This window comes from Centropristis striata, chromosome 4 (genome assembly GCF_030273125.1).
Source record: "Centropristis striata isolate RG_2023a ecotype Rhode Island chromosome 4, C.striata_1.0, whole genome shotgun sequence".
Taxonomy (NCBI): Eukaryota; Metazoa; Chordata; class Actinopteri; order Perciformes; family Serranidae; genus Centropristis; species Centropristis striata.
Window position 1 is genome coordinate 42046172 of NC_081520.1, and position 26274 is coordinate 42072445.

Sequence of the window (26274 nt, forward strand, 5' to 3'; positions counted from 1 at the left end):
GATACATTATAATCCCGGTTCAATAAATGCCACCACTTCTTTTAAATTATGAGACATTAGGAAAATCATTTGTCAATTGCAATTTGTAATTAATGACAATAAACAGTTTTGTTTAAACATTTCTTTAATTTTTTACATGGAAGGCTGACGTTCACAACCATACGTTGTTTCATAACTTTAAAATGGTTTAAAAATTACATAGATAAATAAAACAAACACCTTTTTAAATGTTGCTTCGATCATAAAGAGAATCACAGTGAACTAGGATCATATCATTCTTACATGCTGTTGATTATATATAAAAAATATAAATGCTTTAAATTCTATTACTATTGTCAAGGATGGAACCCCCCCCCCCCCCACACACACACACACACACAACAAAAGAGACACACAACAATGTAGGCGTATCTGTTTGTCATTTTGTGTCTCTTAGAAGTCTTTTTTTCTCTTTTAAGTCATTTTGCATCACCCTTTTTGTCAATTTGTGTCCCTTTATTGTCAGTTTCTTTGAAGACATTTTGCAACTTGAATGTCAAATAAAAAAATATAAAATTGATAATACATTTTGTCTACCTGAAGTCATTTGATGTCTCTTTGCAGTCATTGTTTGTCCCCTTGCTGTCACTTTGTGTTTCCCTGCAGTCCTTAATCATTTTGATGTCACTTTTCATCTCTTTGGAGTTGCTTTGCAAGTCTTTGCAGTCATTTTACATTTCCTTGCAGTCCTTGTATATCTCTGTCGTCATTTTACATCTCTTTGTTATTGTTTTGATGTCTTTGCATCCCTCTGCTCTGCCCCTTGGAGGGCCTGTGTCCTAACTATCATTTATTCACCAAGTAGCACCTCAAAAAATGATGCAAGCATGGTTTGAACACGGCTTCAAGTTTTGTTAAACAAATGCAAACCTTCCCTTAGAGCCCGGGGTAGAAGTAGAAGTGCTTTGGCAGACTGCATCTGTCTTTGGTCGCCATCTGCCTTTTGGTTTGAACGGAAAATTCTTCAAAGCGTAGCATGACCTGTGTGGTTGAAACAAACCAGATATAACATTAGGCAGGGCCAAAACTAATACAACAAGACCACCATCATAACTGCTCCGTTTGTGGTGCTGTTGCCTCACAAACTCATGTTACTTTCTACTTACTTTTCTGAAAAGCTCATCATGTATTCAAGACAGTGTCCAAATGTACCAAAAAAAAGAAAAAAATGTATGTGTGCTCACCCGGCTGATCAGGTTGATCAGTGGACAGACCAAGTTCAGCGTAAAGTGTCGGATCATTGCTGAGAAGGTGATCCATCATCTTCCTGCTGGCTGCATCTCCTTTCTTCTTCATGGTGTCAATGAGGACGCGTGCCTTGTCTGCTCTGGCAGGGTTCTCCTCCAGTATTGACTCTTTCTCGCCTTCATTCAAGACGTCGCCTACAAGGTCGTCCAGGAGCTGCTTCAGCACTGTGTTGGACACCTTATCCACAAACTTACGTCTCACTCCGGCAAGCTCAGCTGAAAGAGTGAATACAGAACAAATGTGAATTTCAACAGATGTAACTAATCATATTTTTTTCATGTTAAATCTTGATCTGAAAGTAACTAATGCTGGCAGCTAAATGTAGTGAAGTAAAAAGTACAATATTTGCCTCTATAATGTAGTGAACTTGAAGTATAACGTTTCATTTGTGGAAATACTCAAATAAAACACACGTAGCTCAAAACTGTACTCAAGTGCAGTAAATGTACTTAGTTACATTCCAACACTGGTTGTATGCACTTTATTAGCTTTAGCTAGGTGTACCTAATAAATGGGCAACTGAGTGAGAAGTACAAGTTCAATCGATTTTTTTATGTCTTAGTTAGAATCATAAATCACTTTATTAGGATAAAGTATTTGTAACATTTTAACTGTTTATTAGTTGAGATTCAGCAACATATAAATGTATTATCCAAATGAGCATTAATCCATAGTGACGTGGTCATTTCTTAACCCTTTGATGCACAACATATAAACACCTTCTAATACACAACATGGGTCAAAAGTGACCTGCATTCATTTCCCATGTTATTTCATGCTGCTGTGTGTTTGAATATCTTTTTTTTATTACAACAGATCATTATATCCATTTTTCCATTCATACTTTTATGAAGAAAAATAGCTTTTGTATTATTACATCAAGTTTACACACACGGGTCAAAAATGACCTTGTGCATTAGAAGCGTAGTGATACAAAAAGTGATTCACTGAATGAACAATGTGAGTATATTTGTAACTATGTTTGTCTTATTTTGAAGGTTTAACTTTAAAAGAGTTGTTAGAACCACCAGGTTACATTGGAAAATCACATATTTTAAAATTTGAGACTTATTAGAGCCAAAAAATATATAATTTCCATTGGAAAAACACCAATTTGACAAAATAGGATAGTTAATATTTGTGTCTTCTTTGTCAGGTTTTAAATTGGTGACAACATATAAACACCTTCTAATGCACAACATGGGTCAGAAATCACCTTGTGCAAGGGTTTTATTCAAAAAGTAAGAAATGAAAACAAAAAATTAGGATGTATGATGATCAAGAACAAATTATTTGAGGAAAACCTGGAATATTGAATGATGGAATTAATTTATTGCAAAGATATAGAATATAAAAACTTAGTCTGGTCACTTTAGACCTTGTTGTGCATCAAAGGGTTAACTGAAGGATACATCCTGAATCAAATCATCATTGTGCATCACCCTTACTCTAATGTATAACCTTAAATCTATATCTATATTTGAATAATGTCCTATAGTTAGGCTACATAGTAGAGTAAGTGAAGCCTTATTTTGAAGACCTGTATTGGTGGAGGCTTGGCTGTGGTTTATGCTCTTCCTCCCATCGTGCCAGTGGTTTTCTAACTTCAGCTGAAAAGTTAGACACGCTTTTGTTACGATTTCACGTCATAGCATGAATTATAAGACTTTATGGGTTAACCAGCGGACTTTGGACATTTCAGCGCCATAAACTCGCGTTTAGTTTGAAGGCTTGGCAGCACAAAGTAGGGCGGGCAAAGTGAAACTAAGACGTGGAAGACAAGAAAATGATCGCCTGTATAATGCTGCCAACACACACCAAAGTTATTCTACCTGGTAAAATGTATTAAACGCGTCATCCCTTACCTGCCATCTCTCAAATCTTCAGTCACAGAATGTTTAAAGTGAAGCCTGAAAGTTACACATGTAAACTCCAACTTGTAGCAGCATGTGTGCAGGCGGGTTGCGTAATGCGTACTGGCTGAGATGATAACGATGCTTCCTGTTTAATACCGAGAAACAGCCTTCTTTACATCACTAGATTACTGCTGCAGGCCAACGAGGTGTGGCTTTATAAAAATAAAAAGACAGAGCCAATGCTCCTAGTGTCAAGGTGCTGATCCCAGGAGAGTGTGGGATTTTATTATCCAAGATATTGTATTATTTAAAGAAAAAAGGCCCATCTCCCTATCTCAGTCTGGAAAAATAGAACAAGTTGTTTGCGTTTAGGGGAAATTTGCCCTGTCACTGAGGTCAGACATGTGCCAGTTTCATGTTTGAGACATCCTTTACTGAAGTACAAGTTACAAGTAAAAGTCCTGCAAAATTCTACTGCAGTCATATTTAGAGCATTCGGTGACATCTGAACACCTGAACCTGTTTTACCTGTTCATGGTTGCATGAGAAAAACTTTGCATTATGGATCTGTTCCAAAGATGTATTTTTTTAGGTGTGCATCAAGTTTTATAGATATACAGGTGCATCTAAATAAATTAGAATATCATAGAAAAGTTTATATATATATTTATATATATATATACACATACATATATATTGACTTGGTTGGGGATATTTGACTTTAACTACTGGAAATGGACTGTTCCATGAAATTCTATTTTATTGAGAGGAACCTGTATGTGACGTGACACCTTCCTGTGAGAGAATCAAGAAGCAGAACCCTTTCTATGCAGGACACACCTGAACCTGTTTTACCTGTTCATGGTTGCATGAGAAAAACTTTGCATTATGGATCTGTTCCAAAGATGTATTTTTTTTAGGTGTGCATCAAGTTTTATAGATGTACAGGTGCATCTAAATAAATTAGAATATCAGCGAAAAGTTTTTATATATATATTATTTTATTATTTAACATTTCATGTCTTCGTTTATTTAATTTCTTCTAATTATAATGATTATGGCTTACATTTAATGAAGACCTAAAATATAGTGTCTAAAAATTACAAAAGACCAATTTTAAAAAGTATGTTTAATATGGAAATGTTAACCTCTGAAAAGTATGTCCATATATATAAATAAATAAATAGTAAATAAATTAATATATATATATATAAAATTTATTATATATTATATTATAATTTAGCCTTATAATATATATATATATATATAATAAATATAATATATATTATATATATATATAATAAATATAATATATTTATATATATTATATATATATATATATATATAATATATATATATCATATATTTATATATATATATCATATATTTATATATATATCATATATTTATCATTTATATTTAAGTCCATATATATATATATGGACTTGGTTGGGGCTATTTGACTTTAACTACTGGAAATTGACTTTTCCATGATATTCTATATATATATATATATATATATATATATATATATATATATTCTATATATATAAGATATATACATTTTTATGCCGTCCCCATTTGGAAATTGGGGACGGCATGGTTCAGGTAAATTGGGATAATGTCATATTCATATAACATGATAAAAAGAAGCACCTCACATGTCAACACAAGCACAGATTCTACAGCTAACTTCACATTGATTTAGACTTTTTAATGATTAATTAATTAACTCCAAATTGATGGTAATCCCCTAAATTGTGCAAGATACATAATTAAGTTTAAGAAAAATAAATCACTTTAAAATATGCCTTGAAATATATAATTCAAGGCAAAAAAAAAATTCAAGGCAAAAAATTGTCCCAAATTACCAAACTTGTCACTGAAAAACTGTTGATGTTATGTCAAGTACAACAAAATAGTCAACCATTCATTATCCTGATCCTCGGGTCACGGGTCTGGAGGGTTGACATATAGAAACAGACAACCATGCTCTCATTCACTCCTACGGGCAAATTAGAGTCACCAATTAAACCTGAGTGCATGTTTTTGGACCGTGGGATAAAACACAAACTAACATATTGTGGCTTTAAGGAGATCACTGATAGAAAAGTGTCTTTACTTCTCCGTCAGAAAAGGCTGTCTGATGGTGAGGTTTCTGCTTCTCCAAGCTGGAGGTGTGCCGATTTCAGATTAGATTAGATTCAACTTTATTGTCATTGAACAGAGTAAAAGTACCAGGACAACGAAATGTAGTTTAGCATCTAACCAGAAGTGCAGAGTAGATAGATAGATAGATAGATAGATAGATAGATAGATAGATAGATAGATAGATAGATAGATAGATAGATAGATAGATAGATAGATAGATAGATAGATAGATAGATAGATAGATAGATAGATAGATAGATAGATAGACTTTATTTATCCCAATCTGTGAAATAACAGTGTAGCAGCAGCATTACACACAGAGACAATAACAACACAATTAAATAAAAAGAACAACCTAGGCATACTTCAAGCAATAAAATATAAAAATACAATAAAAAATAAAGTGTCTAGAGAAGGAGTATGTATTAAGGAGTAGAATAGAATTCCAGTGCAGAATAAATATGAATATACAGTATAAAAATGTTGGTGCTATGAAACAAATAAGGTGCAATGAACAGTGTGCATAAAAAACACATAAAGTTCATAGACAGTATGTAATGAACCAGACTATTATTTGTTATTGTTATTGTACAGTGTGATGGCATGTGGAAGGAAAGTTTTTTTGTATTAGTATTTAGTATTTAGTTATTAGAGCAGTAAAGTGCAAGGTATTTACATATGAACACAGTGTATAAATATAGTGCAGGTATGAATTGAATATGCTATAGGATATATACTGTGAATGAATATGTTATAGAAATATATACAGTAAAGAATGTACAGTAAAGCAGCAGTGCAGGTAGATGAATGGATGGTAATAAATAGTCATAAACAGTCATAAACAGTCATTAATGTGGCAGATTACAGGACAGCAGGTGGTCACCTCTGTGTAGAGTTCAACAGGCTGACGGGAAAAACCTGTTCCTGAACCTGCTGCAACACACTGGCTCTGAATAAGTATCTCATATAACCTGTCCCTTTAAGACAGGGGTGTCAAACTCAAATACACAATGGGCCAAAATTTAAAACTTGAATAAAATCGCGGGCCAACATTGAACAAATAAACCTTTTAATATATACCAAACATGTTTTGCTTTAACATTAAATATGGAACCAGCAACGCTTATAAACATACAATATATAACTAAATAGTGCAGACATGCAAAATCAAATTTCAAATAAAAAACACATCAATGTCATTAATTTACAATAATAATATAATAATTTGGTATTGCCTCGCGGGCCAGAGTTTGACACCCCTGCTTTAAGACCAAGTGAGATACTTGACTAACATTTCTATCATTGACTTTCTCCTTCCAGAGCTTCTCGGTGGTTGGATGATCAAGCTTTTACATCATTTATCATTTTCATTCAGTCCCATGTGAGGCTGATCATTCCTGAGTGTAGCTTTGATATGAGTGACATCATTTATCATTATATTATGATAAATTATTATTATTCTGAAGAAAGGACTCCTCATGGCTCCTGAAACTTTTCCTCTCTCCTCGCCTCGTTTCCTTGAGTCTCTCCATGCAACAAGGAAACGATGCAAGTCAGGTAAACAAGGATGCAAATAAGAGAAATGAGAAAGGCCCAAGCACTGAACAAAGGCAGTTCATCTAAATCAGGGGGGGGCAACCTTTACTCACTAAAGAGCCACTGTTGGCCAAAAGAAAAAAGAAAATCGCGGAATGGAGCCGCAAGCCTTATATTGAGCCTAAAATGAAAATTAAACAGCCTAATAAGTCTAAATTAGCCTACCAACATTATTAATAGTCATATTGAGCATTTATTAATATGATTTTGAAAAGGAGTCTATCCCGGGGAACTCAAAACTAAACTCAAAATTGGCAAAACTTAAAAGTTAAGTCGCGGGCCGGAGACTTTCATAAGCTATGAAGCATATTTTAGTTGACTTAAATGTCTTTTTTAATATGCTGTAAAAAGGCTATACAATTTTACAATTGAGGAATACAAATAGCTTTTGGTCTACACCATTGATAAATGAACATTTTAATGTAAAAATATGTACATCATTTTTTTTGTCTCAGCCACGGGGAGCCCCTGCAGGCGGCCTAAAGAGCCACATGAGGCTCTGGAGCCACAGGTTGACCACCCCTGATCTAAATTAATAGATTACTTTCTTACCACCACCCATTTAAAAATGTTCATATCAAATGCAGTAAATAGCCTATGAGGCCTTTTACTTTTGATACTTGAAGGACGTTTATCTAATACTTGTGTAGTTAAAGATTAGAAGTTTTTGTAACACAAAACTTCAGATCTGTGTAAAGGGCCTTATTAGAATAGGCCTTTTTCTTTTGCAAACTTTAGGCAAAGTCTGTGTAAATAATAAAATGAGCAATGGTTGAATTGCATTTATCTGCTTCAGTTTAAGGGTTGTAGTTGTGCTGGTTCACACCGTCATTACTTACTAAGTACAACGTCCGTCAAAATCTACATTAAGTTTATTAATACTACATGTTTGGAATACCTAGAACCTGTTAAAAAACATTAAATAATGCTCTCCTCACCTGACAAATATTCACCAAAACAAACAGACAGAACTGGAGAGGAGAGGACAGGAGAGGTCATAATAGTTCAATATGTATAGCATCTGAAGACCAATTTTTTTCTCTTCAATTTTTATGACACTTGTGGGATATATACATTTTCAAAAATGTTGGATATATAAATTCCATATTATTCCAGTTAAAAAAAAATTATTAGACAAATCGTCACACTGTTCATGTGATTAGAATATCATCGAAAGTTTTATATATATATATATATATATATATATATATATATATATATATATATATATATTTTAATTAACATTTCCTGTCTTCATTTATTTAATTTCTTCTAATTATAATGATTATGGCTTACATTTAATGAAGACCTAAAATATAGTGTCTAAAAATTACAAAAGACAAATTTTAAAAAGTATGTTTCATATATATATATATATATGATATATATATATATATATATATATATATATATATATATACTTTTCTCTCTGAAAAGTATATAGAGGTCAAAATTTCCATATTAAACATACTTTTTAAAATTGGTGATCATGTGATTTTACCCCTTTAAGATAATGACCTATGTCAATTTGTGCCTATGTCAAAATAAAATGTGACTTAGGCAATTTTTTTGAACATGCCTTTGTGACTTAAGCAAGATGGTAACACTTTATTTTGAAGGTGTCTACATAAGAGTGACATGAGCGTGTCATAAACATGACATGGGATGTGTCATGAACATTAATGACACTTTGAAGTAACATTAATGCTCATGATACTTGTCATGTCATGTTTCTGACAGGCTTGTGTCACTCTTATGTAGACACCTTCAAAATAAAGTGTTACCATATCTTGCTTAAGTCACAAAGGCATGTTCAAAAAATTGCCTAAATCATTTATTTCTCTTAAATTACATAATTTACACACAGTGTTATTACTATGCCAATAGCCATTATAGCGATTATTTTAACAGGGTGACGATTTGCTTCTCAAAATTTGAAGTAACATTACAGCAACGTTACAATTTTGGTGAAGTTTTTTGTGTTTCCTGCAAAACTTGAGTTAGGCGATTATTTTAACAGGGTGACGGAATTCAACTTGTGCTTTTCTATTTTTATGATTTATGTGACGTCAGGCCACAAAGAGGTCTTTGAAAGTTTATTTGCAGGTTTGTTTGTTTATTTAAGGTTTATTTGTAGTGAAACACAAGGCCAAAGTGAGTAATAGAAACAAAAACCCGCCGTGGGGTATTGCAGTGTGGTGACGCTAGAGGGCGATATTCCATTTAACCTGATTTGTAACATTCCAAAAAAAATCAGAGAAGAAGAAACAGACAAAATGGCTGTGGGACGGAGCTAGCTGCTCGGCTAATGTAAACATCTTCAACAGCAGACTGGAGCTGGAGAGAACAAAACCTCACCACATTGCTTTGTGACACTGCGGATGAGCGTGTACGTTGGCACCAAATCCACGTAGCATCTTCACTGACATAACGTTTATTTAGCTATTTAGCTAGCTAGCTTAGCTCTGTAATTAGCTTGGGTTAACAGTGGTAGCTAGCTGTAGATTAGCTTGTTGATTTCGCGTTTTTTTCAGTAAACTTTGCTGTGTAAACACTCTTGCCTAACGCTGCTTTGATATAACCATATTTCGGAATAATATGTAAATAAGAGACACTGTTTTAAGAGGATAATTTGTTTTGGGGTGTACTGTTCTGTCAGTTCAGTGCTGTGAGAAAGCTACAAGCTAATTCAGCTAATGCTAACAGGTAGATAGGTCAAAGCTTCAGCAGATGTATTGGCTCATAAAAGACATCAAATAATAATAATTATTGGTCTGGCTATGCTACAATAAAGTACTAAAGTTAATTTTGCTCGTTCTGTTGATATTTGGACTTGAGCTCAGCTAAGTCAACACTGTGGAAAGTTGTTATGCAATTTTAAGAAGCAAATCGTCAGCTTGTTAAAATAATCGCTATAATGGCTATTGGCCTAGTAATAACACTGTATCTAAAGTATGTAACTTAAGAGAAATAAATGACTTAGGCAATTTTTTTTAACATGCCTTTGTGACTAAAGCAAGATATGGTAACACTTTATTTTGAAGGTGTCTACATAAGAGTGACACAAGCCTGTCAGAAACATGACATGACAAGTATCATGAGCATTAATGTTACTTCAAAGTGTCATTAATGTTCATGGCACATCCATGTCATGTTTACGACACACTGATGTCACTCTTATGTAGACACCTTCAAAATAAAGTGTTACCATATCTTGCTTAAGTCACAAAGGCATGTTCAAAAAATTGCCTAAGTCACATTTTATTTTGACTTAGGTATAATAAATCCGCTTAAGTCACACACTTGGCAAAAAAAAATATTTTTTTTGACAAAAAATGACTAAGATGATTATTTTAACAGGGTGATGAAATGCAATGAGTCTCTTCTACACATGACAATACACTGTTTTTGGCATTTGGCATTGCTGTTTGTACTCACTGCATTGGTTGTGAAAGTTGTCTGTGTTCTGGTGCCCCATGCAGTCATTTCCAACTTTGGTGAACTATGATGAGCCAGCGGCGTGGGATCCATCTGGACCAATCAGAGCTGCTCTGCAAAAAAGGATGTGGTTTTTATGGCAACACTGGCTGGCAGGGCCTGTGCTCGAAGTGCTGGCGAGAGGAAAATCAGCGAGAAAAGCAAAAACAGATTCAGGAAGACTGGGCACTTGCTGAGAGGTTTGTTTGTCTCTGTGAACAATTATTCCTTCAAAAACAATTTAACATTATGTCTTAAGTTCCTTCGCCTCTTCATTTTCTTGGCTTGCTGTCGTGTCTGTCTGTCCATCCAACGACTGTTACCCTTATAATACTATAACTCCCTCCCAGGCTGCAGAGAGAGGAAGAGGAAGCTTACGCAAGCAGACAGCAGAAGACCCAATCACAGCCTTCCATTACACCCTTCAGCAAGTTTGAGGAGAGAAAAACTAAAGAAAAGTCCAGCAAAGTCAACACGGTCACTAAGTTTTTTAGCCCTTCCACAAAAACACCACCAAAAAAAGGTACGCACTATTCACACACTGCCGCAAGAGATGCTAGTGATTTATGAAACCTTTATTTGAAACGTTTTTATTGCTGTTCCCGAGTTGATAATATGTGTCGTTATCATTTGGTGGTGATGTATTTATTTATTATTCTCTTTCGTTACATTAGGCTTGTTTTGATCAAACTTTTTCTGTGCGTGCAATTTTTTGCGGAACTGCTTGTGATGCCCTGTTTTACTGGAAACACATTAACAAGCAAAACCGAACTGAGGTCACCTAATTTTTTTGTTTTCAGTTGAACCACTTCCTTAAATGTGTTACTCGATAACCTACACACAGTCTGGTTAAAATAAGTAAAATAAGTGCAGTATGTGGGTCAATTGCAGCAAGTTGCAATGGCTATTATGAAAATAATATTAAATGTCTTCCTCCAGATGTTGCTTTTGACGCTCACTCCAGCCCGAGCCCCAGCTCCTCCACCAGCCGCCATTCCTCCGTGGACAGCGACCACGCAACGCGAGACTTCATTGATTTTCTCAAACCGCTGAAGTCTGGCAGGGAGATCTTCAAACAGTGCCGGGCCTTCACTGAGAGCATGGTCTACAAACGGGTGAGCTGAAACACATTATTCATAACATTTTTGTGGGTGAAATAAGCTTGTTATGTTATTTCCTACAAATTAATAGTTTTGCACATCTGAACAACCTGTTAAAAGATACTTTCCCTTATTTTATTATTTTTTTAAATTAAATTGTGTCTGTCACCCTGCACCATTAGGGTATTGTCAAGATGAAATCTAATGAAATATGATCTGAAATGTTTATTTCCATTGCTTGCTCAGGACATGGGAGCTGATGAGCTGTCAGAGTGTGTGCAGGATTTCTACCAGAACCTCTCAGATCGCCTTCACACCCAGTCCAAAGGTCCTGCTCCACTCTGACACTTAAGAACAATATATCAAGAGGTATTAATATGCAGTGCTTTTAATACCTTTCCCTCTAATACCTTTTTATTTCTGTTTCTAGGTTCGTCAGATCATGTAGAGAGCGTTATGGATGAAGTAGAGAAATACATGATGACTCGTCTGTATAAAGAAGTCTTCTGTCCTGAGACCACAGATGACGAGAAGAAAGACCTGGCCATTCAGAAGAGAATTAGGTCAGCAAACAAAAGCTGTCATAATGCATAATATTCATTAATTTCTCTGCATTCCAGCTAAGCACCAAAAAACACAATTGCTGGTAAAATTGTTACGTTTTTCTTGAAATTAGGGCTGGGCGATATGGCCCTAAAAGAATATCACGATATTTCAGGCTATTTTTGCGATAACGATTATTCTTCACGATATTACGAAATACTTAAAAAGATATATAAAATGTTTTTTTTTAGTCTGTATAAATAAATAAAAATCTAAAATGTAGTGTGAAGTGCAAATCTCAACAGTTGCCAAATACAAAATACGTTGACTCTTGAGTATGAGCAAATAATAAAAAATAACCATTTAGGGGTTCCGGGGGCATATTTTAATGACATTTTGTAAAGGGGAATAAAGGTTCTTGTATGTTTTATTTAAGGCATCTTATTTTGACAGTCTTCTTGTAAGTTCTGTGGTGGATTATGTTAACACACCATGCTCTTATTTTGAAACCTGCATGTGTTTAGCTACAGAGAGTAAGTAGCTTTTTGTGATTAAAACAACTTTAATTGTTAGCCTTACACCACTACATCAAGAAGTAGGAATGTTGCCAATATCATGATATGCATTTTTTTTAACCCTAAAAAAATATACAGATATTATCGTGAACGATACGATATGGCACACCCCTACTTGAAAATGATTGAAATCGTTGTGTGTTCTGTTACAGATCCTTGCACTGGGTCACCATAGAGATGCTGTGTGTTCCTGTAGACGAGGAGATCGCTGCCGTGTCGGACAGTGTAGTCAAAGCCATCACAGGTAAGTTTCAGTGTTTTTCAGAAGGCCTTTATTAGCTTAGCAGCAGAGATCAAGTAAGATTTTCAGATTTTAAAAAATGCCATCCTCTCAAATGTTTGCATGTCTCAGATGTGATTGAAATGGATTCAAAGTGCGTGCCCAAGGAGAAGCTGGCGTGCATCACGCGCTGCAGCAAGCACATCTTCAACGCCATCAATATCAGCAAGAAAGAGGCTGCGTCTGCCGATGACTTCCTCCCCACGCTCATCTACATCGTGCTGAAAGCAAACCCTCCGAGGCTGCAGTCCAACATCCAGTATATCACCCGCTTCAGCAACCCCAGCAGACTGATGACTGGAGAGGACGGCTACTACTTCACTAATCTGGTGAGGGAATCAGTACATGCCTGCATCTCTGTGACTTATAGTGTGTGTGTGTGTGTGTGTGTGTGTGTGTGTGTGTGTGCTCATGATTTAAACCAGAGGTGTCAAACTCTGGCCCGTGGGCCAAATTTGGCCCGCAGTATAATTATATTTGGCCCGCGAGGAAATACCAAATGACAACCCGAGCTGGCCCGCCGGTATTATACAGCACAAATAACACTACAAATCCCAGAATGCTCTGCTGGTGTTTTGGCTTGAACACAGTAGATCAGTGTGGAGCAAACTGAGCAACAATTAAAGTTGTCTTTATGCACTTTTTCTTGCTAGTCCAAGGCTTGAATGGTTGCACATTCATTGAAGGATATTATTATTATTAGTCATTTGGTTTATTATTGTTATTTTATTCTTATATTTATTTTTAGCCTGTGGAAAAAGATTACTGTTAAATTTAAATTTAAAGAAGGCCGCATATAAAATAAAGGGACATACGATTTTTATTTAAGAAATTAATGCCATTGATGTGTTTTTTTGTTTTATTTGATGTTCGATTTTGCATGTTTGCAATATTAAGTTATATCAAGCTTTGCTTGTTCCATTTCGTTTGAACTTGTTTAGGTCAATTTTTTCAATAAATATCAATGTTGGCCCGCGACTTTGTCCAAGTTTAAAATTTTGGCCCACTGTGTATTTGAGTTTGACACCCTGACTTAAACACTTGAACATCAAGAATAGTGTGTTTTATATTGAAATATTGAAGCGTTTTGGTCTGCTATTTTACTGGTGATGTCTGTACGTTCATATTTTTTAAGTATAAAATTGACGCTACAGACTGCTGACATCATAGGTGAGATTTCCTTCTAACAACCCTCCTCATCCTGTTCCCCCAGTGCTGCGCTGTGGCCTTCATAGAGAAGCTGGACGGTCAGTCCCTGAACCTCAGCGCTGAGGAGTTTGATCTCTACATGTCGGGCCAGGCGTCGCCTCACTGGCCACCGTCCAGCGGAGCTTCTTCCTGCTCGCCAGGCGGCGCCGCTCTCACTCAGGTCCACCAGCGGCTGGACCTGCTGACGGGGCTCGGCCAGAGGCAGGACCGGGTCATGGAGAAGGCCCGCAAGATGGAGAGCGACCTCATCGACTGGACGGACGAAGTGGAGCAGAAGGTGCACAGTGTTCTGGAGAGCTTCTCCCCAGAGACACAAACCCCCCCTGCTACCACCGCTGGTGGAACAGCCTCCGCAGCATCATCAGCTATCGACTCTGATAACGTTGAGAACGAACACCTGCCCCCTCCGCTGCAGCCGCAGGTGTTTGCTGGTTGATGTGAAGAAAAAATAAATCCTCTCGAGGCTTTACTCCTCCTCCCCCCTCCCCCTGCTCCCTGCTGGTAAACTTTGCTGTCCGCATGCACATACAGCAGCATTCTGACATGGATCATCTCCACTCCAGCCCCATCTGTTCCATCCACCCATCGCCCAAGAGGCCCTGAAATTACACTACACAATTACAAAAGTGACTATTAAATTAAAGGAACAGTTTGGCATTTAGCAAAGCAGACTTACTGTATTTGCTTTCTTGCAAGAGTTAGAATAGAAGATCAATAACCACCAGGGTTCATACAAAGTGTTTGAAGTACGGAAAATGCTTCAATTAAATCGTTTTCAAGGTTCGGAAAATGCTTGAATTTAAAGAGTGCTTGATTTTCAACATAATATGATGTTGCATCGACACAATCACTCATGTTAACCAACAATCTGAGTGTTTGAAATGAAGCGATCCCGTTGTCTCACACCAAACGAGCTGAGCTGCTCATAACGAGATAATTCCCCCTTACTCTGGAAATTTACAAGCATTAAATACTCTTGATTGAAACATACAGTCAAAGTTAATAAAAACAGTTTGTAAAATAAACAAAATGTCAATATTGCTGTAGATATAAATTAATTCTGTAAAGTTTTTTTTAGCAATTGCATTCATAGGAACAATTTAGATGTGATGTTAAAGCCTTCAAGAGTTTAGACATCTTGAATTTTACTCTTAAAGCTGTATGAACCATGAACTCATGTCTGTAAATATGAAACTAAGACAAAAAGGTTAGAAAGAGATGGGGGGGAGCTAGCCTGGCTCAGTCCAAAGGTAACAAAAATCTACTAACCAGCATCTCTAAAGCTCACTATTAAGACATTATAAACATATTGTTTGTTTAATTTTCAATAGACAAATTATTTTTTCACCCGTGGACAGTGTCAGACTCACTTTCAGCTTTTGTGTGAAGCTTCAGCCTCTTACCAGACCAGCTCTGGTTCCTCTTTAACAGACAAGCATCAGAGTGTTATCACTCTTCTTATCTCACTCAAGGCAAGAAAGCAAATTTCCCAAAATGTCCCAGAGAAAGTCTGTACACTCCAAGCATTCAGTCCTGGCTGCAAAGGATTCGATGCAGCATCTGACGTGCTACAAATGGCATTTGACCCACTCGTGTCCCTTCGGTGTTCCCAGGCCATTTGGGAAGTGTTATCCCAGATCAGATGCTTCCTCCAGGTGAGAGGAAACCTTCCACAGAGGGACATCCAGGAGGCGTCCCAATACGCTGCCCAGACCTCCTCAACTGGCTCCTTTTAATGCAAAGGAGCAGACCGACTCCACTCCGAGCTCTTCCCAGTCAACCTGTTGGTCACCCATGACGGCATCTTCAGTACCTCAGTAGTTCTTCATCCTTGTTATTGTCGTTACATTTTGTGCAGACAGGATGAGATTCTTTTAACATGATTCTGACATTTTTCGCAGCTTTTCAGACAAAATGTTTGTGTTATTCTGTTGTGATGTTTCCAGATGTAAATTGACAAGTGGGAGTACAAATGGAAAACATTACAGCCCAAGAAGTAACATCAAACAGTTTTTTAAGTGAAATATGTTTCTGAGAAAGGGAATGGAGAAATCTGGAAACTTAACTTCCCCTCACTAAAAAAAGCTCATGCTCGTGATCTGTGCTGTTGACTGTGTGTTTCCCTATCCTGCAGAGAAATATCTGGCAAGAAAGAGATGTGTGTGGGTGTGTGTGTGTGTGGTGGTTGTGCATGGGGCAAAGTGTGTATGTGTGTGAAAGCGAGCGTGCGTTGCATGGACATGTTCCTTTAATGTCAGTAAATCATAAAGTTATGCGTATTGTGGTCTTGTTTTCATGGCAGACCTCACCCTCCAGTCACAGCTGGATGTACAGAAGTGATTTTATTTTTCTATAGAGTGGCAGCAGGTATCAATTCTTTTTGGATGCAATAGGAGACATTAATCCTGTAATATTTACAGTAGTACTCTTGTGAAAGAACATTGCTTGAAGACATGTTACACAAATTCTAATGATTGAATAGTACAATTTTCTTCTAGTCGATTTTTTCTCAAGAGCATGTCCCATTTAAAAAAAAAAAAAAAATCTGTTTTAGGTGCTTTATTTTGGGGTTATTTTGTCGGAGCTGTTGGGTTAAATAGTTAAGAAGAAGATGATGCTGTTTCCTATAAACGCAAGTCATAAAAGACGCTTTTCAGGCTGGTTTAATGTAACCAATTTAACTTATTTTGAAGCACTTTTTTTTCATTTGCTTTTTAAAACTTAATTCAGAAGTAACTTTAATGAAGGAAGTAGTGGCTATGTTGAGTTGAAAGGATAATTGGTGGAAACAGTGTTGTTAAACCTGTCTGTGTGTGTGGCAGTGGTGTGCTGTAGTGGGAGAAATGTTTGTTTTCCTCTGATCGTGAGCTAAGGTTCATATGTTGCTAGATTTGAATCTTTTTTTATTATTATTTGCAGCACGTATAGTCAGTGTGCAGCTGCTGACCAATTTTATTTTGAGAAATGACTTTTAATGCAAACTTAAACTATAGCTTGAATAACATCATATTGCACTGTATGCAGAAGCCATTTATCAGGTATTTTAAGAAGTTTAAAGCATCATCTTTGTAACCTTATAGGTTTGTTATTGTATCACATGGGAGAAAGTAACTCAATACTGTCTTTTATTTAAATGTAACTTATTGGGGCAGTATTGGTTTATTTGCCTCTTTGGGTGTGTGAAGATGATTAATAAAAACGGAAAATGCACGTGCAGTCGTGTGCAGTTCCTGTTCACATGATTCATGATTATGCAAGCGATATGAGTGAATAACAAGTTGGAAATTAACTTTTTATTTGGTTCTGAATCATACTGACAAAGATAGTCGAGTGTCTGGAGTTTATTCACTTATTTTCTCCAATTTAGGCTCATCATTTTTTTTCATTTTGGGTCAGGAGCTTGTGAATTTATTAAGTAATTTCAGATTTGCTGTATTCTCAAGAACAAAAGCCTTCATTTAATGCCACTGTAGCACAAAGACGATCAAAAGGTAGAAAACGGATTTGTTATTTTTAACCCATTGATGCCTAAAATGCCTGTAAAACCTCTGGGCGATTTTAAAATAACCCCCTAAAACCAAAACCTAAAAAGTTTTTCTGGAAATTCAACAGAAGTGTCAACGCTTCTACTAAATAATAGATTTTTCAGCCTCTGTAGCAGATAGAAATGAAATTCAAAAAGTATTTGAGAGCTTATACAAATACTACAAAACGACGTATCCACTTTCCAGGCTTCAATGGGTTAATATCTAAAACAAATATAACAAAGTAAGATTTTCAAAAAGACATACAGCAGTAAATAATAGCAGTCCAATCTGACGAGCCAGATGAATCCAGGTTTGAATGGTAAAGGCTCAGCCAATGATCAGCTCCAGGTGATCAGAGACAGTCTGGAGTTACCTGTTAGTGCTGTGACAGTTAGAAGACGTCTGTGTGAAGATAATCTATTCACACGAATCCCCCGAAAAGTCCCTCGGTTAAAAAAAGGCAGAAGAGTTACAATCTGCCAAAGAACACATCAACTGGCCTGAAGAGAAATGGAGGAACATTTAGTGGACTGATGAGAGTCAAATTGTTCTTTTTGGGTCACAGACAGTCTGTGAGACGAGCCCCAAACTCTGAATTCAACCCCAGAACACAGTGAAGACATGAAGCATCATGAGATGTTCCTCTACTATGGTGTTGGGCCTATTTATCTCATACCAGGGGTCATGGATCAGTTTGATCTGTCAGAATACTTGAAGAGGTCATGTTGCCTTCTGCTGAAGAGGACATGGCCTTGAAATGGGTCCAAACACACCAGTAAACCAGCAGAATCTGGTTCAAACCAACAACATTGATGTTATGGAGTGGACCTTCATCCAGTTGAGAACTTGTGCACTGCAAAAAAGCCAACTTGTATTTTTTGGCCTAAAACAGTGATTTAAGTTGGTAAAACTTGGAAACATAAATTACTGACATTTAGGGCAATAATGTAAGTTAGCACAACAAAGGAAGCCAGTTGTCTGCTCAAAAACAAGTTGGTGAGTTGTTGTTACTTATATCTTTAAGTTGGGGTTCACAACAAGGGACAATAGTTCTGATAACTCTTATTTCTTTGTTGGGAAATTCTGTCATTAGCGAAAGCTAGCGGCTAACTGATGCTAGCAGCTAACTGGTGCTAGCGGCGCTGCTTGTTACAGCTACAAGAGTAGCCATTAGCGTATCAATGCTAACTAAAAATTGTGGTCACAACATTAGCTGACATTTCATAGCGGCGTTACAATTGTGCCAGAGAAATTCAGAGCAAATTCAAAAACTTAAAATATTTAGTTTAATTGTCCAACTTAAAATTTTATCAAAGTTTGTTGCCTTGAAATTTTGAGTTCACCCAACTTTTCTTTTTTTGCAGTGTGGGGTGACATCAAAAATGCTGTTTCTGAAGCAAAACCAAGAAATGTAACTGAATTGATGAATGTTGTTAGAGAATCTTGGATGGAATAACAGCTGAAAGGAGCCACAAGTTGGTTGATCCATCACACAGATGTGAAGCAGTTATAAAAAACTGGTCATACAACTAAATATTAGTTTAGTGATCACAGGATTGATAAATCCTAGAAACAAAAAAGTTTGTACAAAATAGTTTGTAAAATAAAGCATATCACCAATGCTGGTCTGGTTGGTTTTCTGAGAATCTACTGCACCTACTGGTACCTTGTTTATCATGTTGCAATAAAAAATGTACTAAAAACCTGGATTAATCTGGTTAGTCACATTGGACTGCTATTATTTTGAACACTACTGTACAGAAGCTATATTCAAATACATCACAGCACCTTAGCATGAGTGAGAGGATAGTGTCACTATTTATTTTAGACTTGGAGAAAGTGTGAAACTCTCCTTTCAATGAGGTTAAAAATACAACAGACGGAACAAAAAAGATGAAGTAGAAGTGTCCTAGAAGATGAAGTTTGTTCAATGGATAAAATGCCTCATTGGAGACAGATTTAGAAGTTAGAAGAAGTTAATTTAATTAGTCACTTTTCAACACTTTATAGTGTGTTTTGTTCCGTTGTTCTCCAATATTTATTTCTCAATGGGCGTGGGGACATTTCAACTGAAATTCAGGAAACCAGGGTGTGTCACTTTCACTTCCCTTTGTTTTTCACTAAATGTGGAAGATTGAGATAAATGTCAGATGGGGTTAAAGAAATGAAGGACAAAATTAACAGGATTTAACTGTAAAAAATCAATAACAGATCACATAATTTATATTAACTTTAATATAATAGTCCTTTATACCAGAGAGTCTCATTTTTTTCAGCCAAGGAACATCAACAAGACACAGAAAATACCCAGCATGCCCCTTCATGTTTGTCCAGTGGAATAGTTTGACATTCAGTCTATTTTTTACACTTAATCTATAATCTAAACACAAAAGACTTGTATTAGAAAGACATTAGACATAAAAATTATCCTTAACCGCTAGAGCCAATCCCAGCTGACATTACATTTAATGAAGACCTAAAATTCAGTGTCTCAAAAAAATGTAATATTACAAAAGACCAATTTAAAAAAGTATGTTTGATATGGAAATGTTTGTCTCTGAAAAGTTTGTCCATCTTTATGACTCAAACTCGGTTGGCTATTTGACTTGGAAACTGAAATTGACGTTTCCTGATATTCTAATTTATTGAGATGCACCTGTACACACACACACACACACACACATAAATAAATAAATAAATAAATAAATGTATAAAGATTTTATATGATGATAAATTAATTAATCCTAAAAACACCACTTTGCCATTTGAGAATCACTGCCTGATATTATATTGCCATAAATTCTTATTCAGTTTGTTGTTTTTGCAAAAATAAATCCCCTCCAGTTTCCATAAAAAATAAACTGGTTGTTTTAAAAAAAAGGGGACGGCGTGCATGAGGTGTTGAAACTCAGAAGAACATTATTTTCACTTCCCTCCTCCTTGGAAATAAAAAGAATCTCCGTCAGTCTCAGTTTCTCACAGGCGATCAAAATGGACTCGCTGGTTTCCCTCCTTGGTGAGTTTTCTTCAGTTCAGTCAGAATTTCTCACAAATATTATCTGCTTTCATTTATCTAATTCTGAATTATTTCTCTTTTTCAGTTCTTTCAACTCTACCACAGCTTGTACCTGCAGGTATACCACATATTTTTGTTATTCAATAATAAATATATAACAAATAAATAATGTCAAAATGTCATTAACAGGAGCTGAACAGTAATATTGGTAACTTTATTAGCAAGTTAAACATTAAAACATTAAATTAAATGTTAAACATTAAAACATTAAATTAAATGTTAAACATTAAATTAACAAGTAATAAGGCCCTTGTAAGTCCTTACAAGATGCTTATTAACATTATTGTGTGTTTATAAGCTTATATAAGTGTTAATAATGGCATTACTAACACCCATGACCCACCCATTATGTCTCTGCCATGCCTTTATTAATCTTATTTTGTTTGCTTATTGATATTAGAATATACTTTATTGCTCATCTATTATAAGTTAACTATAAGTTAACTATGCTTTTTGCAACTACCGGATCTAAAGTGAGAACAATGCCTTATTACTTGTTAATTAATGGTTATTAAGGACCTTATTATAAAGCGTTACCAATTAATTATTATCTGACTGTTTATTCTCATGTATCTGAACCAGAGGAAGAGGATGTTTTTAAGCGGATGTTTATGTCTGTGAAGCCAAAGACAAATTTTCCTGTTAGTATATAAAACATATCTATTCTCTGCCTGCCCTCTCTTAGTCAGTTAGTCAACTCATCGGTTGTTTTGTTCTGAGTTGACAAAGATTTCCTTTTTCAGGCTGAATGACTTAAACCCAAAAACTTCTCTGGTAACAACAGGATTTAAACTGGTGCCTTCTTATTCTTTGTGGAGAAACTCAGTTTTACAAGATAAGACATTCCTTTTATTAGCCCGTCAACGAGGAAATTTCCAGTATTACAGCAGCAAGTGGATAGCAAAAATAAAGAGAAGCATCAATAAAATAACAATAAATAGTTAATATGTTAATTAATGGTTATTAAGGACCTTATTATAAAGCGTTACTGTAATATTTATAACAGAGAGTGCCATAAAACAACAACATATGTTTGTCCCCACAGCTCCCCCTGTGACCCCGGTCAGAGCCGTGGTGCAGCTGGTGTCAGGAGAGTCCCGGGTCTTCTCTGGAGAAAGCGTCCGGATGAAATGCAGCGTCCCTGATGAGTCGTCCCCCCTGGATTACCTCTGGTTCCTGGGATCTGAGCAGCTCTCACCGCGAGGGGAGCACTTCTATCTGTGGAGAGCCAGGGTTCAACAGAGTGGCAAATATTACTGCCAGGGAGTCACAGCCAGAGGTGTAAACACCCTCAGGAGTCTTCCTGTGGAGCTGAATGTGGATGGTGAGATCTTGTTAGTCAGTATCATTTCATCAGAAGAGGGCTCTTTGTTCCTCTATTTCTAACTTCTGCTACTCTGGTTAACTCTGAGAGGAACCACTGTGTGCCCTGACTTGTGTTTAAGTATTGCATGGTGATCTTTGTGGTTTTGTTTTTAGAAAATATGACAAATTTGCATTTTTTTGTCACATTTCAACATGGATTGATTAGATAGATAGATAGATAGATAGATAGATAGATAGATAGATAGATAGATAGATAGATAGATAGATAGATAGATGATAGATAGATAGATAGATAGATAGATAGATAGATGATAGATAGATAGATAGATAGATAGATAGATAGATAGATAGATAGATAGATAGATGATAGATAGATAGATAGATAGATAGATAGATAGATAGATAGATAGATAGATAGATAGATAGATAGATAGACTTTATTTATCCCAAGCTGAGAAATTACAGTGTAGCAGCAGCATTACACACAGAGACAATAACAACACAATTAAATAAGAACAACCTAGGCATACTTCAAGCAATAAAATATAAAAATACAATAAAAATACAATAAAAAATAAAGTGTCTTAAGAAGGAGTATGTATTAAGGAGTAGAATTAGAATTCCAGTGCAGAATGAATATGAATATACAGTATAAAAATGTTTGGTACTGTGAAACAAATAAGGTGCAATGAATAGTGTGCATAAAAAACAAAGTGCATAGCGACAGTAATAGGTAGATGCTCACCTACAAAAATATCACTCAAAGAGACATTTTACCAACCATGAAGAGACTCAAATTGATCACTAACATATAATTCCTACAAAGAGACATAAAAAAGACTAAAAAAGAAAACCAAGCAAATGGACGCAAGTTAGCTGCAAATAGACCAAAAAGTGTTAAATTCATGAAGGGACCAAAGAGCACAACACAGGAGGCACAGAGACAGTTTTTATAAACTTGAAGCTGAAGGCAACACGAGAAATTTACTAAAAGTAACCACAAAGAGCACACACACACACACACACACACATGCATAAAACAATTACTACAACCCCATTTGAAAAAGGTTGGGACGCTGTGTGAAATGAAAAAAACCCCGTAAAAAACAGAATGCATCAAATTCAGAATTCAGAGTAAATAATAGACAAAAACAGAAGTTTATCATTTTGAATATTAAATACATTGTCTTTGTACATTTCTTTTAATTGAATCAGCAGTTATTGCATTCAGTTTTACTTATGTTCTAGACAACTTTTTGGGAGTCAGAGTTGTCAAGTGATAACTACAAAATGACCATAAAGAGACAATAAACCACAGAAAAACTAACACAGAGACTAAAAACTACAACAAAAATCAGCTAAACCGGCATAACATTTGTGTGAGCTGCTCCTATGTAGTATAGTTGGGCCTTTTTCATGCCCATACATCTCAGACATGTTTTATTACTGTGAATATCAATACAAGATCACAAGATATAATATTTTCCGTAACTTTTTTCTCTGTTATCGTTGTTCAGGAGGATGGGCGATTCTGCAGGTGGCGCCTCGTCCCAGCCTCGTCGGAGACACCCTGAAGGTCACGTGTCGCGTACGAGCCACGCCCGAACTTCACGAGGTGATCCTCTACAAAGACGGCACTGAAATCAAGAGACAAAACGGCCCCAACCCACATTTCTACCTGACCAACTTGACCCTCGGGGACGAAGGGATGTATGCTTGCCGAGCCTCCTGGGACGCAGACAGACGCACTCGCTCCGTCATCTCAGTTTACTCTCCAGTGCAGGTCTTAGGTGAGTTTACGGTGTTTGGATGTGGCTGCAGATGTTACAAGAATAGTTTACACTTTAGGAAATGCACTGGTTGGAAGAGTTAGATGAGAAGATGATACCACTGTTATGACCTCATATCATTCTTCTCATTTAACTCTCATTTTTGCTGTAAATAGGATTGAGCACAGTTGCTCTCGCTCAGTTAATTTTCAGCATACAACAGAGAAAAAACATTCTTTAGAAAATCTTTTTAACTATTTCTGTCTATAATGTTTTCTTCTGTGTTCTATCTCAGAGGTTTTGTCTCAGCCAGTGTTGGAGATTGTTGCCGATGATAACCTGATTCCAGAAAACAAGATGAAGCTCATCTGCCACGTCCAATACAACGCCCGAGCTCCCGCCCCTCCAGTACACTACTATTTCTATAAGAACAACAACCAACTGGGATCAGCAACCTCTGAGAACCAGAATCTGGTCAAACAGACTCCAGGCCAGTACAGCTGCAAGGCCAAGGTGCAGGAACTGGGGCTCTCCGGCTGGAGTGAACCCAAAGACTTTGGACCAGTGAGAGGTACTTTGAAGTAAATATGACCTGCTGTGTGTCCTCGACTAAAAGTTTAAACCCTAATGCTCTTCCTGATTTGTCAAAACTGTGAATAATTGCGCAGTAGTTGCGCAACTTCTGAGGTCAACTTGTCTCTGATCCAATAGGAGCACAGACGGTGAAGCCTTCAACTTTTCCTCCCAGTGACCCCCAGTGGCCTTTAGCTCCCCCAGTCTCCTCCCCGGACCACTCCCTCCCTCCTGCAGCCGAGCCAACAGCCGCCCGGCCCTCCCCCACCGCTACTCCTCCTTTTATTCAGCCTTCACATCCAGCGCCAAGCACTCTGCAATCTACACCTCAGGCGTATTACAGTCCTGCTACGGCTTTCGATATATATGAGGAAAATGGTGAAATGTCAGGATCAGGTGACGAAGAATCAGGGGACATGCCTGAAGAATCGGGGGACATGTCTGATGAATCAGGTGACATGTCTGATGAATCAGGGGACATGTCTGGAGAATCAGGTGACATGTCTGGAGAACCAGGTGACAAGTCCGATTTTCATGTTTCCTATCCTCCTTCATGTTCAAAGACTCTGGTGACCTGCCTGAAGTCTTTCCAGAAACTGTCCTATAGTGGACTCCTTTCATGCGTGGCAAAACATTGCTAAAATGAATGATCCTAGCTCAGAGTTATAATGCACATCTGCCACATCTTAAACTGTCTGATACCAATCACATGCATGATGCCACTGTGCTTCCAGTGCACATTTTTTTTTTTAAATAATAAATTGTTTAACATTGATTTTACCAAGTGTCAGCTTCTTGATCTCATCTGTACAAAACTAACGGTGTGTTGGGAATAATAACTAATGTCATATTGGTTAAAGCAAATAAATCTGACCATGAATCATACTGTATGTACTACCGGATTTTATTTCAAATAAACTCTATAATAAACAACCCTATTGTACAGCAACACTGCTTATATATTTGAAGTATTGATGTAATAACATAGACAGTGGATTACCAGTAAGAAAACATCAACACAGTATCAGGTCACAGTGATTTTCTCTGTATAGTTACACATACATCTTATATTTGTATGTTGGGATGGACAGGAAGTAGAGTGACAAAAGGAGTTTACAAAGGAGGAAGAACAAAGAAAACGGTGATGAAACTTTTTTTGTCAGGGTCATTTAACTGACTGCTAAACTGCACATAGATCATCAATAAACATTTCAGGCACTTCAGTCACATGACTGACTTAAATTAGACAAGTCAGTCAAATTTGATGATTATAGATTCAACTTGACAAAAAACAACAACAACTCCACTTAAACACCAATGACTCGTGACTTCACATGGACTTCAGCCCTTTTACTTGAAAATACTTGATACCTTCCCCTAAGCCCCATGATTAAAAAATGTGTTTTTTTAAAAGTGTGCAATGCATAAAGTAATTTCCCTTCATTTCCCTTCATCAACATTTAAATCCTAAAATCCACTTTCTCTTTGAACCACTCCGACAGCATCCAATCAAGTTATATATATATATATATATATATATATATATATATATATATATATATATATATGTATTCATGATTTTTGTCAATTTAATATATTATTAATCTGTTCTTAAAAGGCCATCACATTATGCCTAAAAAGGATGAAAAGTTGGGACACTGTTTCAAATGTAAACAAAAACAGAATGCATCAAATTCAGAATTCAGAGAGTATAATTATAAAAATAGAAAAAAAAATAGTTTTAATATAAAATATATTTCATTGTACAGTTTTCAATTGATTATACATCAAAAAGGATTAGCAAATTCTTAGACAATGTTTCAACTTTTCAACAGGTGTCCTCAAAACACAGAAAAAAGCTCTGCACACCTGAATACGTGACAGGTGCATTTTTGGGAAACACAAGTTGAATTTTAAAGAAAAAAAAAC

General features: G+C 36.3%; 3 protein-coding genes across 4 annotated transcripts; 2 read left to right on the forward strand and 1 right to left on the reverse strand.

Moving 5' to 3' along the window:
* Positions 1 to 106: 106 nt before the first annotated feature.
* On the reverse strand, positions 107 to 10411 carry LOC131969797 (caspase-1-A-like). Of its 2 annotated transcripts, none has more exons than XM_059331003.1 (3): positions 10329 to 10411; positions 1224 to 1502; positions 107 to 1020 (listed from the first exon to the last, which is right to left on the reverse strand). In XM_059331003.1, exons 1-3 carry the CDS (start codon positions 10366 to 10368, stop codon positions 1004 to 1006), a joined length of 336 nt encoding a protein of 111 aa, XP_059186986.1. In that variant the 5' UTR covers positions 10369 to 10411; the 3' UTR covers positions 107 to 1003. The 2 variants fall into 2 exon arrangements, with proteins under 2 accessions (XP_059186986.1, XP_059186987.1); XM_059331004.1 differs by lacking the exon at positions 10329 to 10411 and adding an exon at positions 3153 to 3508.
* Positions 9153 to 17284, forward strand: rabgef1l (RAB guanine nucleotide exchange factor (GEF) 1, like). The gene is made up of 9 exons (XM_059330999.1): positions 9153 to 9279; positions 10373 to 10567; positions 10718 to 10890; positions 11307 to 11482; positions 11714 to 11795; positions 11898 to 12030; positions 12738 to 12829; positions 12938 to 13194; positions 14079 to 17284. The coding sequence occupies exons 2-9, from the start codon at positions 10395 to 10397 to the stop codon at positions 14508 to 14510; spliced, it is 1518 nt and encodes a 505-aa protein (XP_059186982.1). The 5' UTR covers positions 9153 to 9279; positions 10373 to 10394; the 3' UTR covers positions 14511 to 17284.
* Positions 17285 to 20592: 3308 nt separating this feature from the next.
* On the forward strand, positions 20593 to 25278 carry LOC131970055 (high affinity immunoglobulin gamma Fc receptor I-like). Its single transcript, XM_059331314.1, has 6 exons — positions 20593 to 20617; positions 20703 to 20735; positions 21723 to 22001; positions 23521 to 23793; positions 24068 to 24343; positions 24484 to 25278. Exons 1-6 carry the CDS (start codon positions 20593 to 20595, stop codon positions 24984 to 24986), a joined length of 1389 nt encoding a protein of 462 aa, XP_059187297.1. The 3' UTR covers positions 24987 to 25278.
* Positions 25279 to 26274: the final 996 nt, after the last annotated feature.

What these genes read in the sequence shown, in the direction of transcription:
- LOC131969797 (XM_059331003.1), bottom strand. Translation starts at nt 10,368, where the DNA reads ATGGGGCACCAGAACACAGACAACTTTCACAACCAATGCA. An exon ending in CAACTTTCACAACCAATGCA is followed by an intron (nt 1,503 to 10,328) that starts GTGAGTACAAAC and finishes TCACTCTTTCAG; the next exon opens with CTGAGCTTGCCGGAGTGAGA.
- rabgef1l (XM_059330999.1), top strand. Translation starts at nt 10,395, where the DNA reads ATGATGAGCCAGCGGCGTGGGATCCATCTGGACCAATCAGAGCTGCTC. An exon ending in GCCATTCAGAAGAGAATTAG is followed by an intron (nt 12,031 to 12,737) that starts GTCAGCAAACAA and finishes GTTCTGTTACAG; the next exon opens with ATCCTTGCACTGGGTCACCA. An exon ending in TGTAGTCAAAGCCATCACAG is followed by an intron (nt 12,830 to 12,937) that starts GTAAGTTTCAGT and finishes TGCATGTCTCAG; the next exon opens with ATGTGATTGAAATGGATTCA.
- LOC131970055 (XM_059331314.1), top strand. Translation starts at nt 20,593, where the DNA reads ATGGACTCGCTGGTTTCCCTCCTTG. An exon ending in TGTGGAGCTGAATGTGGATG is followed by an intron (nt 22,002 to 23,520) that starts GTGAGATCTTGT and finishes ATCGTTGTTCAG; the next exon opens with GAGGATGGGCGATTCTGCAG. An exon ending in AGACTTTGGACCAGTGAGAG is followed by an intron (nt 24,344 to 24,483) that starts GTACTTTGAAGT and finishes CTGATCCAATAG; the next exon opens with GAGCACAGACGGTGAAGCCT.